We start from the raw sequence: 13,362 nt of genomic DNA on the forward strand, positions 1-13,362 counted from the left end.
TAATATAAGAGTCAGCTAATATGCATATAAAATTATATATATAATTATATAATAAATCTCATATATAAAATTATACACAACATACACAAAATTTTATATATTTTTCATATATTAATTTTATATATAATTATTATTGATTATATATAATAACATTTTTAGCGCCTGCAAATTCCCACCAAATGTCATCCACCCGTTCCGCATCGTCCAATGAGACGCGAGGACGGGAGCAGGCTGTTAACTGTCATTCGCGAAATGCAATTGCAAATCCGCCCTGAACGTGATCGACGCAAGGTTGGTCAGCCTGCGCACAGCGACACCATCCGCGCCCCGCGGATATGTATTATTGATGCGCTAACCTATGCGGGAGCGGTGCAACGACTCGTCGCGAAAATTCCTTCGAGTGTATCAAACGTCGCTGTTGCGCGTCGCGTTCGGTGATCGAGCGTGGCGCACGTGGCGAGCGCCGTCTCGTCCCGTTCGAAATTCTGAGGGATTCGTCGCAATACACCGCGACGCCGATTCACCGCGTACAGTCGCAAGCGTCTCCTCGCGCGCAACTGTCATCGTGCGTCACCCGCCGTCGTGGGAGCTCGACTCGTTCGCGAGAGGCTGTCTCGGCGCGGCGAGGTCGCCGATGTCCCATCGTCACCAGCTTACATGTTTCCCGCGAGCTAAACTCGAGCCTAAAACTCATTCTTGCCGATTCTTTTGTCTGCACACTTCTGCTGGAAACGTGAGTCCTCCTCGTGCTATTTTCCCTCATTTTTGGATGGTTTATTCACGTGCGTTATTGAGGTAACGATTAAAGAATCTACTGATTGTTAGGATTGTAAACAAAAGCAGGTTTGCCTCTGCTGTACAAGATTGTTGGTTGGTATATTTATTTTGAATGAGTATTAAAGACTATTAAAGATAATTTAAGAGAGATCAAATAAAATGGGTTTAAAATTGAATGATACAAAGTATAAATTGTTGTATTTATTTAATACTACAAAATGAAATAATTGTCTTTACAAAGTTGCAGTGTAGATAAGCTTATTTGATCTATCTGTTAAAAAGTTGGGTTTATTTGTTAGAAAGCTATGCTTTTGACAAAAATTAATTGAATAAGTAAATAGTATAATTTGCAGGAAAGCAAACCATGATGCATGGATGAAATACTGTCACTAGATGATAGAGCGTGAAAGATTGGACTCTACCAAGTCCAAGAAAAAGACTATTGATTTGAGAAAAGAAGAGTGGCAGTATCCACCACGGCTTTTACAGAGATGGTTGGATTGGCGGGCGGGGGAGGTCATTTGTATCCCTCGCCCCCCATGCAACCCAATCCAGAACGTAAGTATCCAAATAATATACTTGTTTCATATATATTTATTATATAATACATACTTTATGCATATTTCTATTTATTATTATTTATTTTATTCGATAATTTATTATCTGTATTTAATCACTTAATTTAATAAATTGTTATGACTTTGATTCTTTAAGCTTTATGTGATATATTGTCTAAAAAGAAAAGTTTAAAAATAAGATTATTGTATTTCAAGTCATCAAAAAAATGTAGGAATTTTATTTAATGTAATTAATTTATATATTTGTATTATATGTATATATGTGTAATTTGAAATACAGTAAGAGAAATGACGGGGATTGCACCCAGTGCACCAACCAGTGCTGATGCTTGCTTGAGCATTGTGCATTCATTGATGTGTCATCGTCAAGGTGGTGAAAGTGAAGGCTTCAGCAAACGCGCAATTGAATCGCTAGTGAAGAAGCTCAAAGTAAATCTCATATATATATATATATATATATATATATATATATATATGTTGCCTACGTTTTTAACATATTGTAATGTATATAAAATTTAAAAACGCTATTTTTATGTTTTAAAAATTATGCTTATATACAGTTTGCAATTTTTACTAATTTTCTGTCAATTTCAAATTATAACAATTAATGTAAAATTTATTTAATAGGAGAAACGCGACGAATTGGACAGTTTGATCACTGCAATAACTACTAATGGAGCACATCCTAGCAAATGTGTAACTATCCAGAGAACTCTCGATGGCAGATTGCAAGTGGCAGGACGCAAGGGTTTCCCACATGTAATTTACGCTCGCATTTGGAGATGGCCGGACTTGCACAAGAACGAACTGAAACATGTGAAATACTGTCAGTTCGCTTTCGATTTGAAATGCGATTCCGTATGTGTGAACCCTTATCACTATGAACGAGTAGTGTCGCCTGGCATAGGTATGTGCGATATCTCGTATATAATAATTTATTTTCATGTGTCTAATATTCATATCTCTCACATGTATATCTATTTTTTGCTTTTCTTCTGCAATATTTTTTTATTTTTGCTTTTGTGTCGTTATCATACAATTTTTATAATTTCTCAAATTGTTTCTCATCAAATTACAATTATTCAACCGGATAAAAATAAATCATGCATCCTGGAGTTGGTTAACGAATACAGAGAATGCTAGAGGGCAAATTATTGATTGTTGTCGTCTTTTTGATGTCTTGATGGAATGGGTTGGTTTCCCCCGCACAGACCCGTTCTTTACAGACCTGTCCGGCCTCACTTTGCAATCTGGCGTCGGTGTGGGACCCGGTGGCAGATTGGTCAAGGATGAGTACACGGTCGGCGGCGGAGGTACAGCTGCCGCAGCAGCCGCAGCCGCTGTTGGATCCGCGATGGACGTGGACGGTGAAATGAATCAGACGATCCAGCATCATCCACCGGCTCCTCAACCAACCGCTTCGAACAACGCTCAACAGGCCCAGCAAGGGTTTATACCAGGCTTACCAGCTCCCAATCCAAGTAAGTTGAATGTCAGATGATTTTATCTCGTTCTGAAGCTTTTATTTTTACAAAATTTCAATCAAATGGCTTTACACAGTGTAAATTTGTCTGCAATTAATGTCTGATCACAATAGATAGTGATATACCTTAATGATTCGATGCAACATTGATACGTGTGAATACATCTTTATCTTAATATAAGGGATTGTTATTAAATTTCTTTTATTAATTTGATAAAAGAAAAATTCGATGTATGATGGTTTATATTCTAGGAAAATTTATGTGGACATCATATTTTCAACTGTGCTAAAACATACGTGTTATGAATTTGGCGCTCTCGATATGCGATTGTTAATTATTTATAAAATTGATTGCTAATGAGCCAGCTGCTTTCGTTACTGCTATTAAATGTAGACTGTAGCAGGCAAGAATTTGCTTCGCAATCTTCTTTCTTTTGTTGCGTAATTCGATTTTTTTTGTTTTTGGCTTCATTGTTTTCTTTTCCTTCTGATTGTTCGGCACAGCCAGTACTGAGGGTATGTTTAGTGCCGGTGGGAGTGGCAATAATGGTAATCCCCACGCTAAACTGGACGACAATAATTGCCCCAGGCAAACCTGGATTCCCACGTCTCATCACTCGGCAGGCCGTAACATGCATCATCGTACGTATTTCATTGTAACACAGCCTTATTATACAAAAAGCTTTCAATTACATGTCGCTGATTAGCCTTTGCTAGTGTGTTGCTAGTATGTATTTTTGTGATTCTTAGATCGACGGATCAGAGTTTCCCAAATTAATTATACACGATTTTTTTGTATCGTGCTATCTGAAATGAATTTTTAAATGACGTTTTATTATTGTATTTACAAATACATATTTCATATTTCAAAATGAGATAATGAAATTATGACTATTGAAGAATTCAAGAGACCGAAAAACTTGATTAATATCCTGGCAAATCAGATTAATTAGAAACATCGCCTTTTTGGGAAACACCGGTTTGCACATGAACGGATAGTTTAAAACGATTACAGCGAGGGCAACGTTTGCGCCTTTTGAATATTTTATGTTGCCTGCATCGTGTATGAATTTTGATTTTGCAGCAGTAGTACATCCAATGAGTCACACCGTAGGTAGCCAACAACAATCGCTGAACGCCGCGTCCAGCGGAACGTCTGGCGCGCAGATCCTGAGTCCCGCGCAGGGACAGTCGACCGCCGATACGTTCTACGGCACCAACACACCCCCGCAAGACATCAGTCAACCTCCTACAGTCGACGCGCTAGCAGCATCTTTAGGTACATAAAACGTGTATAGCGCACTCGCCAATTAGACATCAACACAGAGAAACACTATATCCTTTTGAACACAGATTCCACAAGGACAACGAATCTGAATTTTCCAATTTTTTTTTATACGAAATTTTTCAACATTTTTCTGCATTATACTGGATCACTCGATTTTTTCTTTTCTTTTTACTTTAATAGGCGAGGGCCAGAGCTCACCCGTCTCGCCCGTGCATCTTCATCATCCGAATGGATTCTCCGTGGGAACAGCACCGTACAATTCCGGAGCACCGCAGTGGACCGGCGCCAATACTCTCACGTACACTCAAAGTATGCAGCCGCCGGATCCTCGACATCTTCATACAGCGTCATATTGTAAGTTGATTGCGTTAAGCTCTCGAGAAAATTTCCTGCTTTGGAATTAAATAATAGGTCTGTTCTTTTCAGCTGAACTGGCTGCACTAATTCAGATATGGAGTAAAAAAGATAAACTTTGAACTAGTGCAGTGTTAGTTCAGCTGAAAAGAACCTAATATAGCTTTGAGAATCCAAACTAATATTTGAATGAAACAGGGGGAGGTCATGGAAACGACATTAGTGGAAATATCGGAGGATTGCTTTCCACGCAACCGGCGCCGGAATACTGGTGCTCCGTGGGTTACTTCGAATTGGACATTCAAGTCGGAGAAACATTTAAAGTCAGCAGCAGTTGTCCCACAGTCACCGTGGACGGCTACGTGGATCCGAGCGGCGGAAATAGATTCTGTTTAGGTGCCTTGAGCAACGTGCATAGAACGGAACAAAGCGAGAAAGCGCGTCTTCATATAGGTAATTATCACTCTCATATTAATAGTAATTTTCAGACAAATGTTGGAAAAAATATTGCAAAAATTCTTAATTAAAATAAATCTAGGGAAAGGCGTTGTTCTGGATCTAAGAGGCGAGGGAGACGTTTGGCTGAGATGTCAAAGCGAGCATAGCGTCTTTGTACAGTCTTATTATCTGGACAGAGAGGCGGGTCGGGCACCTGGCGATGCGGTACATAAAATTTATCCATCGGCATATATTAAGGTCTTTGATCTGAGACAGTGTCACAAACAAATGCGAGGTCAAGCCGCTACAGCTCAGGCTGCTGCAGCGGCCCAAGCCGCAGCCGTCGCGGGTCATCTTACACATGGAGGGCCTATCGCCAAAAGTAATGCCTGATCTAAGAATCTAAAAACGCGAGCATATTCTCTTTAACGATTAATAACGTATAATTAAATATATTTTTGTGATATAATGTATATAAATAAAATACAATTATTGCAGGTATCAGCGCAGCTGCAGGAATTGGAGTCGATGATTTGCGAAGACTTTGCATCCTGCGTTTGAGTTTTGTTAAGGGATGGGGTCCAGATTATCCACGACAAAGTATAAAAGAAACACCTTGTTGGATTGAGGTTTGTTTTATAATTTTATTTTATAAATCTACTTTTATATATAAATGAATGAAAAATGGAAAATTTTAATACAATTTAATAAGAACATAAATATCAGTAGTAAGAATATATTTTACTTATTATTTATTATTTTCTATTTGTAAAGAGAGGCACAAAGAATTAAATATTAAAACCAGAAAAAATTAATTAGTGCTTTTTTTTTTGTTACTTTCATTGATGTTTTGTTCATCGAATTTTGTACATATCTTCTGAAATTTCTATTTTTCATATTTTAATATCACATTTATTTCCTAGGTGCACTTACATAGAGCACTTCAATTACTGGACGAGGTATTGCACTCGATGCCTATTGATGGGCCACGATCGATTGAATAATTTCATCAATTTGAATTTTGAAAGTATAAAAAGGCATTTGAATGAAGTGCACAAGTGCAACAAAAGTTTTCTTCATTCGAGAAATTTCAGCTTAGGAAAGCGAGTGGACAAGTCAGATGAACCAAATTCATCAGACAGGAATGATCAAATGATTGAGACAAGAAATTCGACCAGAAAGCTTGGAAAAAGAAAGAGAGAGGGAGAGAGCTTGCGGAAGTTATTTATATATTTAACAACTCGTGATATATAATAATCTGTGTAGGACAGGGGTTCCCAAACTTTCTAGCATTCTCGTTGCAGATGGTCTACAGATGGAATACCTGTATGTATTCTAAAAATGTATATATTTTACATATTTGTATATTTTATCGCAGAATGTACAAATGTAAAACTTACAGCTGTTCTTTCATCTTTATTAATTGTTTTCTTAGTTTTCTTAGTAATAATCTTTGTTAAACAATTAAAAAGAAAAGGAGAAAGATCAATGCAAATTACATGTTACAGATGTTGGTGCACATAAATGATTTATTATTTCTTACATTTAATTTTAGACATATATGTATATAACATAAAGTGGAGACTTTTCAAATTGCAAAGTAAAAGATTAAAGTCTTATTTTAAGTTTCTAGGTTTATGTAATAATTAATACTTTTAATTTGAATGTATCAAATTTTTACTTCTAATTTATGCTTTGAATTTGAATGTATCAAATTTTTACTTCTGAAACGAAAAATTACATTTTTTATTGCATATATTCATTGCATTTACATAAAATATATGTTTTTTAAATCTTATCAAGGATTAATTTATAAGAATCCTATAATAATAATGTAATCTAATATTTTATCACATTTACAACTACTCTCTGATGGTTAAAAACTTAAAAAATAAGTTAGTATAACAAATTAGATCAGAGCTTGTATGTGCTGGACGAAATTTTAATTATGTTAGATTTTTTGTAGACTTGATATTTGTATAAGTTTGATATAGGTTTGAATATTGTTGAATTATTCTATGGTGCCATTCAAAAGTATGCTAAAAATTCTTTTTCTTTGGAAACGTCGTTCTCTTTAATCTCTATCTTTTTTCCTTTGAGCTTTGAAAGTTTTTCAGGTTTGAGAACCCCTGCTATAGAATAAAACATGTGCCACGGCCTTGCACTACCATCAACGTACAAAAGCGAAAGAAACGTTATTTTTATTTACGAGATGTAATTTTTTACGGAGAGAGGCGATACGACGTGTCTCACCGACGAAGGAACAGAATAAAATAGATTGACGGTCTTCTATTTTGCTAGACACGAAATGCGAGATGAGGAAATTCCTCCGCTAAGCTCAGTGATACCAGTTTCGGAACCGTTACATAGTCACGACCCTGTTCTTTGAGATTAGCTTTATAAGATAAGTAAAACCTACTATTGTCTACACACTTATTATTACTTATCGCAAATGTTAAGCTCAATATTTATATCAGACAAGAAAGAAAGTCTTACATTTCTGGATTCCTGGATACAAATATAAAATAAAAGTGTTTTAATCATTTTTAGATTTAAAGAGAAAAATAGATATTCATATGAATCTCTTCTAAAGTTTAATAATTGTATAATTTGAGAGGAGAATATCTTGATTTTGAGTTTTAATGAAATTTAATTCTGAATCTGAGAATCCCGATGTAGAAGTTCAAGGATCTAGGAATCCAGAAATCTTGGACTTGAGGGATCTCAAACTCCAGGAATCTTGAAGTCGGAAGATCTAGAGATCTAAAGATGTAAGCATCTTAGGATATAAGAATTATCTTTATGCACATGTATACAGTAGGGAGATTTTCTCTGAATACACAGTAATACATTTCTGCCAAGTAGCAAATATAAATAATTTTTAAGAATTATTCACATACAGTCATAATATTTCAATGAAACTTTTGGTATTTAAATTTAAATAGAAGAAATATCATGTGTCATTTTTATGATTTATGAGAATATTATACTTAGAAAATGTATTTATCACAATTTAGATATATAATTATATAGCATTGGCAGAAATTTGGTACAGTGACGTTAAAATTATTTGTTTATTACGAATGAATATAATTTGTTTATTGTCTGTTTTACAGTTTATAACCAAAAACTATTTTACATAGAGATTTTGAAGTTTTAATGAACATTCTTGTTCTTCTTTTTTATCTCTTTGTTTCGTCAAATAAAATCTTTTAATTTTTTGGTTATTAATTACATTATATTATTAATATTAATTACTATTATTATTATTATTGCGATTGTTGAAGGAGAATGATTAATAACTATTTGAGAAAATAACATATACATGTGGTATATTAATGAATGCTTATATTTATATTATCTCTTTGAAAGATTAAATTTAAAAGGATCTGGAAATGAAATTTAAGAAAAAATTCAAAACTTCTATGATGGCAGGATGAGACTTTAAGAATCTGAACTTTAAGAATTTGTTACATATAAATTACATTGATGCAACAAAGTCTCAGAAATAAATGGAATTTAATTCATATGTATATGTGATTCAGTTATATATCTCTGTCGATCAACCGCCGGATGTTATTACTATTACAACGTAGTACTTGTTGAATAATTATATCTACTCTTTATCACAGCTATTTTATTAAAATATAATCGTACAAAATATTATAATATACATTTAATAATAGGATACAAAGAAACTGATTTAAGAAAATAGAGAAAGAAAAGAAGAGAGAATTGACCAAATTGGATGATATGCATGTACAAGGTATCTCAAAATTATCAGAGATGATAAGATATTTTTGCTCTACCTTGTATATATATATATATATATATATATTCAGTATATATGTATTTTATTTTAATTGATTGTGTACGAAAAAAGGAAGGATAAAGAAAGATGTTTGATGAAATTTATTTACGATGCAATAATATTTGCTGCTGTTTTGTTGTAATTAAGCCTTTGTGTTGCGAATAAATAAATTTTTCATGATTCAAGGAGACTTATTTAAGATGAAAAAACGAGAATTAAACGTTACTGTTTAAGCTAAAAATAAGTTTGAGAAAATATGCACTCTGATGGAAATTGTCCAATGACTATCATATTATTTTTTAATAATGAATTTTGTAATTGTACTCAAGATTCATTGAGAAATTTATGATTAAAAGAAAATAATATGCTAATCATGAGACATCCTGTACACTATGTATAATGCCTTCCTTTGATCGATCAATGAAATGTACACACAGCTCAAGTATATTGTCGACAAGAGATTCTTGCTTACAGCCAAGCTATAAACACATGTGCCATCGTTTTCACACATATAAGAACAGATATAAAACTTAGGATTTTTTACAAGACTGTATTTTTAATTCCAGAGCGACTAAACGCGTGGATTCAAGAACCTAAACTACCGCTGATTTAAGAATCTAGATTCAACTACAATATAATATTTCGAGGTACTCATAGGTCTAAGAAGCCAAAAAGTTCAGACTTCGACGATTGTAAGGATATAAAAATCCAAGAACAAGACACTGAGGCTCTACGATATATATTTCTGTGAGAAAAAGAGAGAAAATCTAGGAGTCTAAGATTGCGAAGATTCTGCGAACTTATAAATTCCATGAACATTCTAAATCGTAATTCACAACTTCTAACGATAATCCTATCACCTATAGCGCTTAGATACGACCTGGTAGTATATAAAAAAACGGGAGAGACAAGCAATTTTTAAAACAAGCCACATTTTTTTATACATGCATTAAATCATATGAACTATATGATGCGATAGGAATCTCCTAAACTAATAATTGAAGGGCTCATCGACATGCTAAGTGCTAGCTTAATAATTAATTTATCATTTAGTAATCGCAAATATTCACATCGATAAGGAGATTAAATATATTTAAATGTAAGTAGTTTATACAGTATAGATCCATATATAGTAATATTTTTCCATAATAGATGCATATAAATCTTCAATAGCCGCCCTTTTATATATAAAAGACTGCCAGTTTATAATGCACATTTTGTGAATTTTGCTATTGGATAAACGTAGTCTCTTTTTAAATTTTGCATCATAAATGAGATGTTAAAGTATCATAAATAGAGATCATCTTTGATCTTTATGCTAAATATAATTTTTCCATACATTTTTTTTATCAACAAAGTTTAGCATGATACTGCCTAGAGCCCTTCAATATTAAAAAGTTTATAGAGGCGAAAATTATATAAAATGTTTATTAATCAGTGATATCTTCATTGAACATTTTATTATCAAATAGATTTTTTCTCCTTACTTATGTTTCTCCAAGAGACAAACAGCACAAACTGTCTGTGTAAGCCAAAGATATCCCGACGATATAATGTTATAGTGTTAAAAATATATATAACACATGAGTATAATGAGATTTCAATGTGAGTGTTTCGACAAAAATACAGAGAATGTGATGTACCAATAAAAATTAATGACATGATTAAAATGTTGAAATGTTGAGAAGTGTTTTTGGCCAACTAATACTCTGTTAAATTTTTCGAAACACTCGGATACGAGATATGATTATCTTTACGTATAATTATTTCCGCGTTAAATATAATATGCAGGTAAAATTATATTACATCGCGATTCCATTCGATTTGTAATGGATCTTAATTAACAAAGTGCACCAATTAATAAGTTTGATCCATAAATGGCGTAATAAAGAGGAAAAAAGAACAAGATTGTATAGATACAAATTAATATCTGTGATTATCGTCGATGCAGATATATTTTAAGTGATTTCTACGGCGTTCAGACATATTTGTAAAAAATCATAACAAAGAAAAAAGTAAAGAAAAAAATGATATATAATAACCATATGTATGGCGATAATACTTTTAGAACGATTGTTGAGATAAGATTTATCTGTGTTTATGTTGAATGCATATTGTCGTACCGCGTGGTGATGAGGATAATTAAATATGCATTAATATTATTAATTAGAATAATTAATATATAGTGTGAGCACTATTATTGTTTCAAAGTAAAAAGAAAATAAAGAAAAACACAAGAGAGAAAGAAAGAGAGAGAGAAAAAGAAGCTCGAACGAATGTGTTTTGCGGAAAATTTTTTGTTGTATATTATTATAGATATGTCGCATTATACACGATCATTTTCAATAAACATATTCTATAAATTGTAATTATTTCTTTATATTAGAAATATTTCTGCTATGTTCATATTTTCTCTCCACTGAAAAAAATTCTTTTAATATTTAATAATATATTTAATAATAATGAAACTTTCTCATTAGCTTATTTGTTATATAATTTTTGTAATTATATATACTTAGGAAAGAACATTATATATATTATATTAATTTATAATTATTTGTCAGTTACAGGTCGCGAGTCTCAACTCTTAACTGTACATATTATATATTAGTATTTTTAATATATATAATAAAATTAATACGTTTAATTTGTATTTCGATTCTTTTAATTTTTTTATAAATATTAAAAGCACCGAAGATACGCAATTTTTTATTTTTAAATTCTATTATAAGGCGGCCATATTGAATGTTAACGCGCGTACTCACCTAGGTGACGCTTAAAACTGTTTCCAAAAAATACAGAAGTTAGCTATCTATTCATTTATATTATCTATGATTGTAAATGGTTCCATGGATGCTCGATGTACATCATTTTGTCAATGATTTAGGCAAAAAAGAAACGAGAAAAGATTTATTAATTTACGGTGACATATATTATGGTAATTTATTATTTAATTGTTATTGCCACAGTATTATTATGTTAAGTTCTTTTAGAAGACATTGTATTGCATCTTGTTCATGTTTTAATTTTAAATATGTTATAAAGCATTTATTGCAATATTAAATTATTAATTAATCATGTGTTAAATTTTATTTAAAGAAATTTTTAGATATCTATTAATATACAATAATGATAGTGCAAAAATGAATATGACAATTGATCATTTATGTATTATATAAAATAATACTATGATATATAGATAAATAACTGGTGTTAATGGTAATAATTTTCATAACAATTAATGAATATTTTGCAGTTCTAAATATCATGCAGACCATGCGGATAATAAATGCCAGCAGCCTGACAATAGGCACTGCAGGACTTTGCGAAACTTTTATCCCAAATTCTATCTACACACAGTGTGTACGCTGGAAAAGGAAACCAATTTGGATGCCTACAGCAAAATCCAAAGTATTTCGAGTACCAAAGAGGCCTGTCATACCTATAGAGGACCACAAAGAACTCCAACGTTTATATAATAATTATAGGACATATATGACATCGCTTAGGTATTTATGAATAATATAGTTTCTACAATTCTGAAATTATTTCTCTTATTACATTTTTGGATTTTTAACTAATAAAATATTTAAAATTCTGAATATAACTCTTACTTTGATAGTTTTAAATTAACAATGAAATGTATTTTAGGGCACATTTGAGGAAAGTTGCAAAAGAGAATGAAGTACAGCATGACGAAGCAGTTATCAAGCAAGCTGAAGAGGAGGATTTCCAGGCATGCAGCGCTATAAATGACTATTGGAATGCAGAGGTGGCAAAAATACGGGAAGCCAGATTAACGGACATGAGAGAGAAACAAAAGGAGCATATTCTGCATTCATTACTACAGAAAGAGAAGCAGAAAGAGCAGCAGAAGGAAAATATCGACAAGGAGATCAGGAAAGTTAAGGAGGAAGCTGCCACATTTATCACTGCAGAGAATGTAGATGCAGCAATCGAGGAGTGTCTGGCGAATATCGTCGATCATAATCGTGCGTTAGATTTGGAGGGAAACTGGTATGACGGAAAATATCCTCCAGTTCCACTTCCTGAAGAAACACAGAAACCAGCGGTCGTCGAGAATTGAACATTGATTCGGGCTACTTGGAGAAATAAGGCAACAGTTTAGTTAACTTTTCTTTTTTTCCATTTTAGACTTACTGAAATATATTTAATTATGGTAATCATAATACAAATATAAATAATTATGATAATCATAATAAAAAAGAGCTATTGTAACAAATTGAAATAAATATATCCCGCGCGATTGTTCCTTACTCTTTGAAAAATAATTAATATTCTTTCAAAATTAGATGATCAACTAACATATTTTGAGATTAGTATATCATTTTTTGATAGATCAAATATAAATATCTATTTCTACAGAATAAAATTAAATTATGAAACAAATTTTATTGCGAAAACTTATATACAAAATAATTTATAGATTTATAGATTACATAATAATTTTCGTTTATATAAAAAAATCTACCGATTACGATTAATTATGATACTAGGCAATTAATCAAGCTTTTGCATTCTTATAGTAGAAAGGTACGAGAAAAGTATTTGAGCCCGTATAATTAGTGCCGGGTGTTATGAAGTACCTCATTAAAAGCGCGCGACTCTACTG

General features: G+C 32.4%; 2 protein-coding genes across 9 annotated transcripts; both read left to right on the top strand.

Annotated features, from left to right (window-relative positions):
* The first annotated feature begins 310 nt into the window (after positions 1–310).
* On the top strand, positions 311–11,098 carry Med (Smad/Smad4 homolog Medea). Of its 8 annotated transcripts, none has more exons than XR_014924736.1 (13): positions 311–733; positions 1,131–1,335; positions 1,636–1,784; positions 1,983–2,262; positions 2,567–2,836; positions 3,343–3,480; positions 3,923–4,117; positions 4,307–4,480; positions 4,679–4,933; positions 5,019–5,300; positions 5,417–5,547; positions 5,842–7,689; positions 9,296–11,098. XR_014924736.1 is itself a non-coding variant. In XM_029305054.2 (13 exons), the coding sequence occupies exons 3-13, from the start codon at positions 1,269–1,271 to the stop codon at positions 5,920–5,922; spliced, it is 2,022 nt and encodes a 673-aa protein (XP_029160887.1). In that variant the 5' UTR covers positions 311–733; positions 826–870; positions 1,131–1,268; the 3' UTR covers positions 5,923–11,098. The 8 variants fall into 8 exon arrangements, 7 of the variants coding, with proteins under 7 accessions (XP_029160887.1, XP_029160897.1, XP_029160878.1 ...); XM_029305054.2 differs by adding an exon at positions 826–870 and having other exon boundaries at positions 5,842–11,098; XM_029305064.2 differs by having other exon boundaries at positions 1,119–1,335; positions 5,842–11,098.
* A 454-nt stretch (positions 11,099–11,552) lies between these two features.
* Positions 11,553–13,006, top strand: mRpS26 (mitochondrial ribosomal protein S26). The gene is made up of 3 exons (XM_085483069.1): positions 11,553–11,667; positions 11,986–12,238; positions 12,381–13,006. Exons 1-3 carry the CDS (start codon positions 11,571–11,573, stop codon positions 12,814–12,816), a joined length of 786 nt encoding a protein of 261 aa, XP_085339195.1. The 5' UTR covers positions 11,553–11,570; the 3' UTR covers positions 12,817–13,006.
* Positions 13,007–13,362: the final 356 nt, after the last annotated feature.

Source organism: Nylanderia fulva, unplaced genomic scaffold (assembly GCF_048542155.1).
Source record: "Nylanderia fulva isolate GAGA-0341 unplaced genomic scaffold, ASM4854215v1 Scaffold23, whole genome shotgun sequence".
Taxonomy (NCBI): domain Eukaryota; kingdom Metazoa; phylum Arthropoda; class Insecta; order Hymenoptera; family Formicidae; genus Nylanderia; species Nylanderia fulva.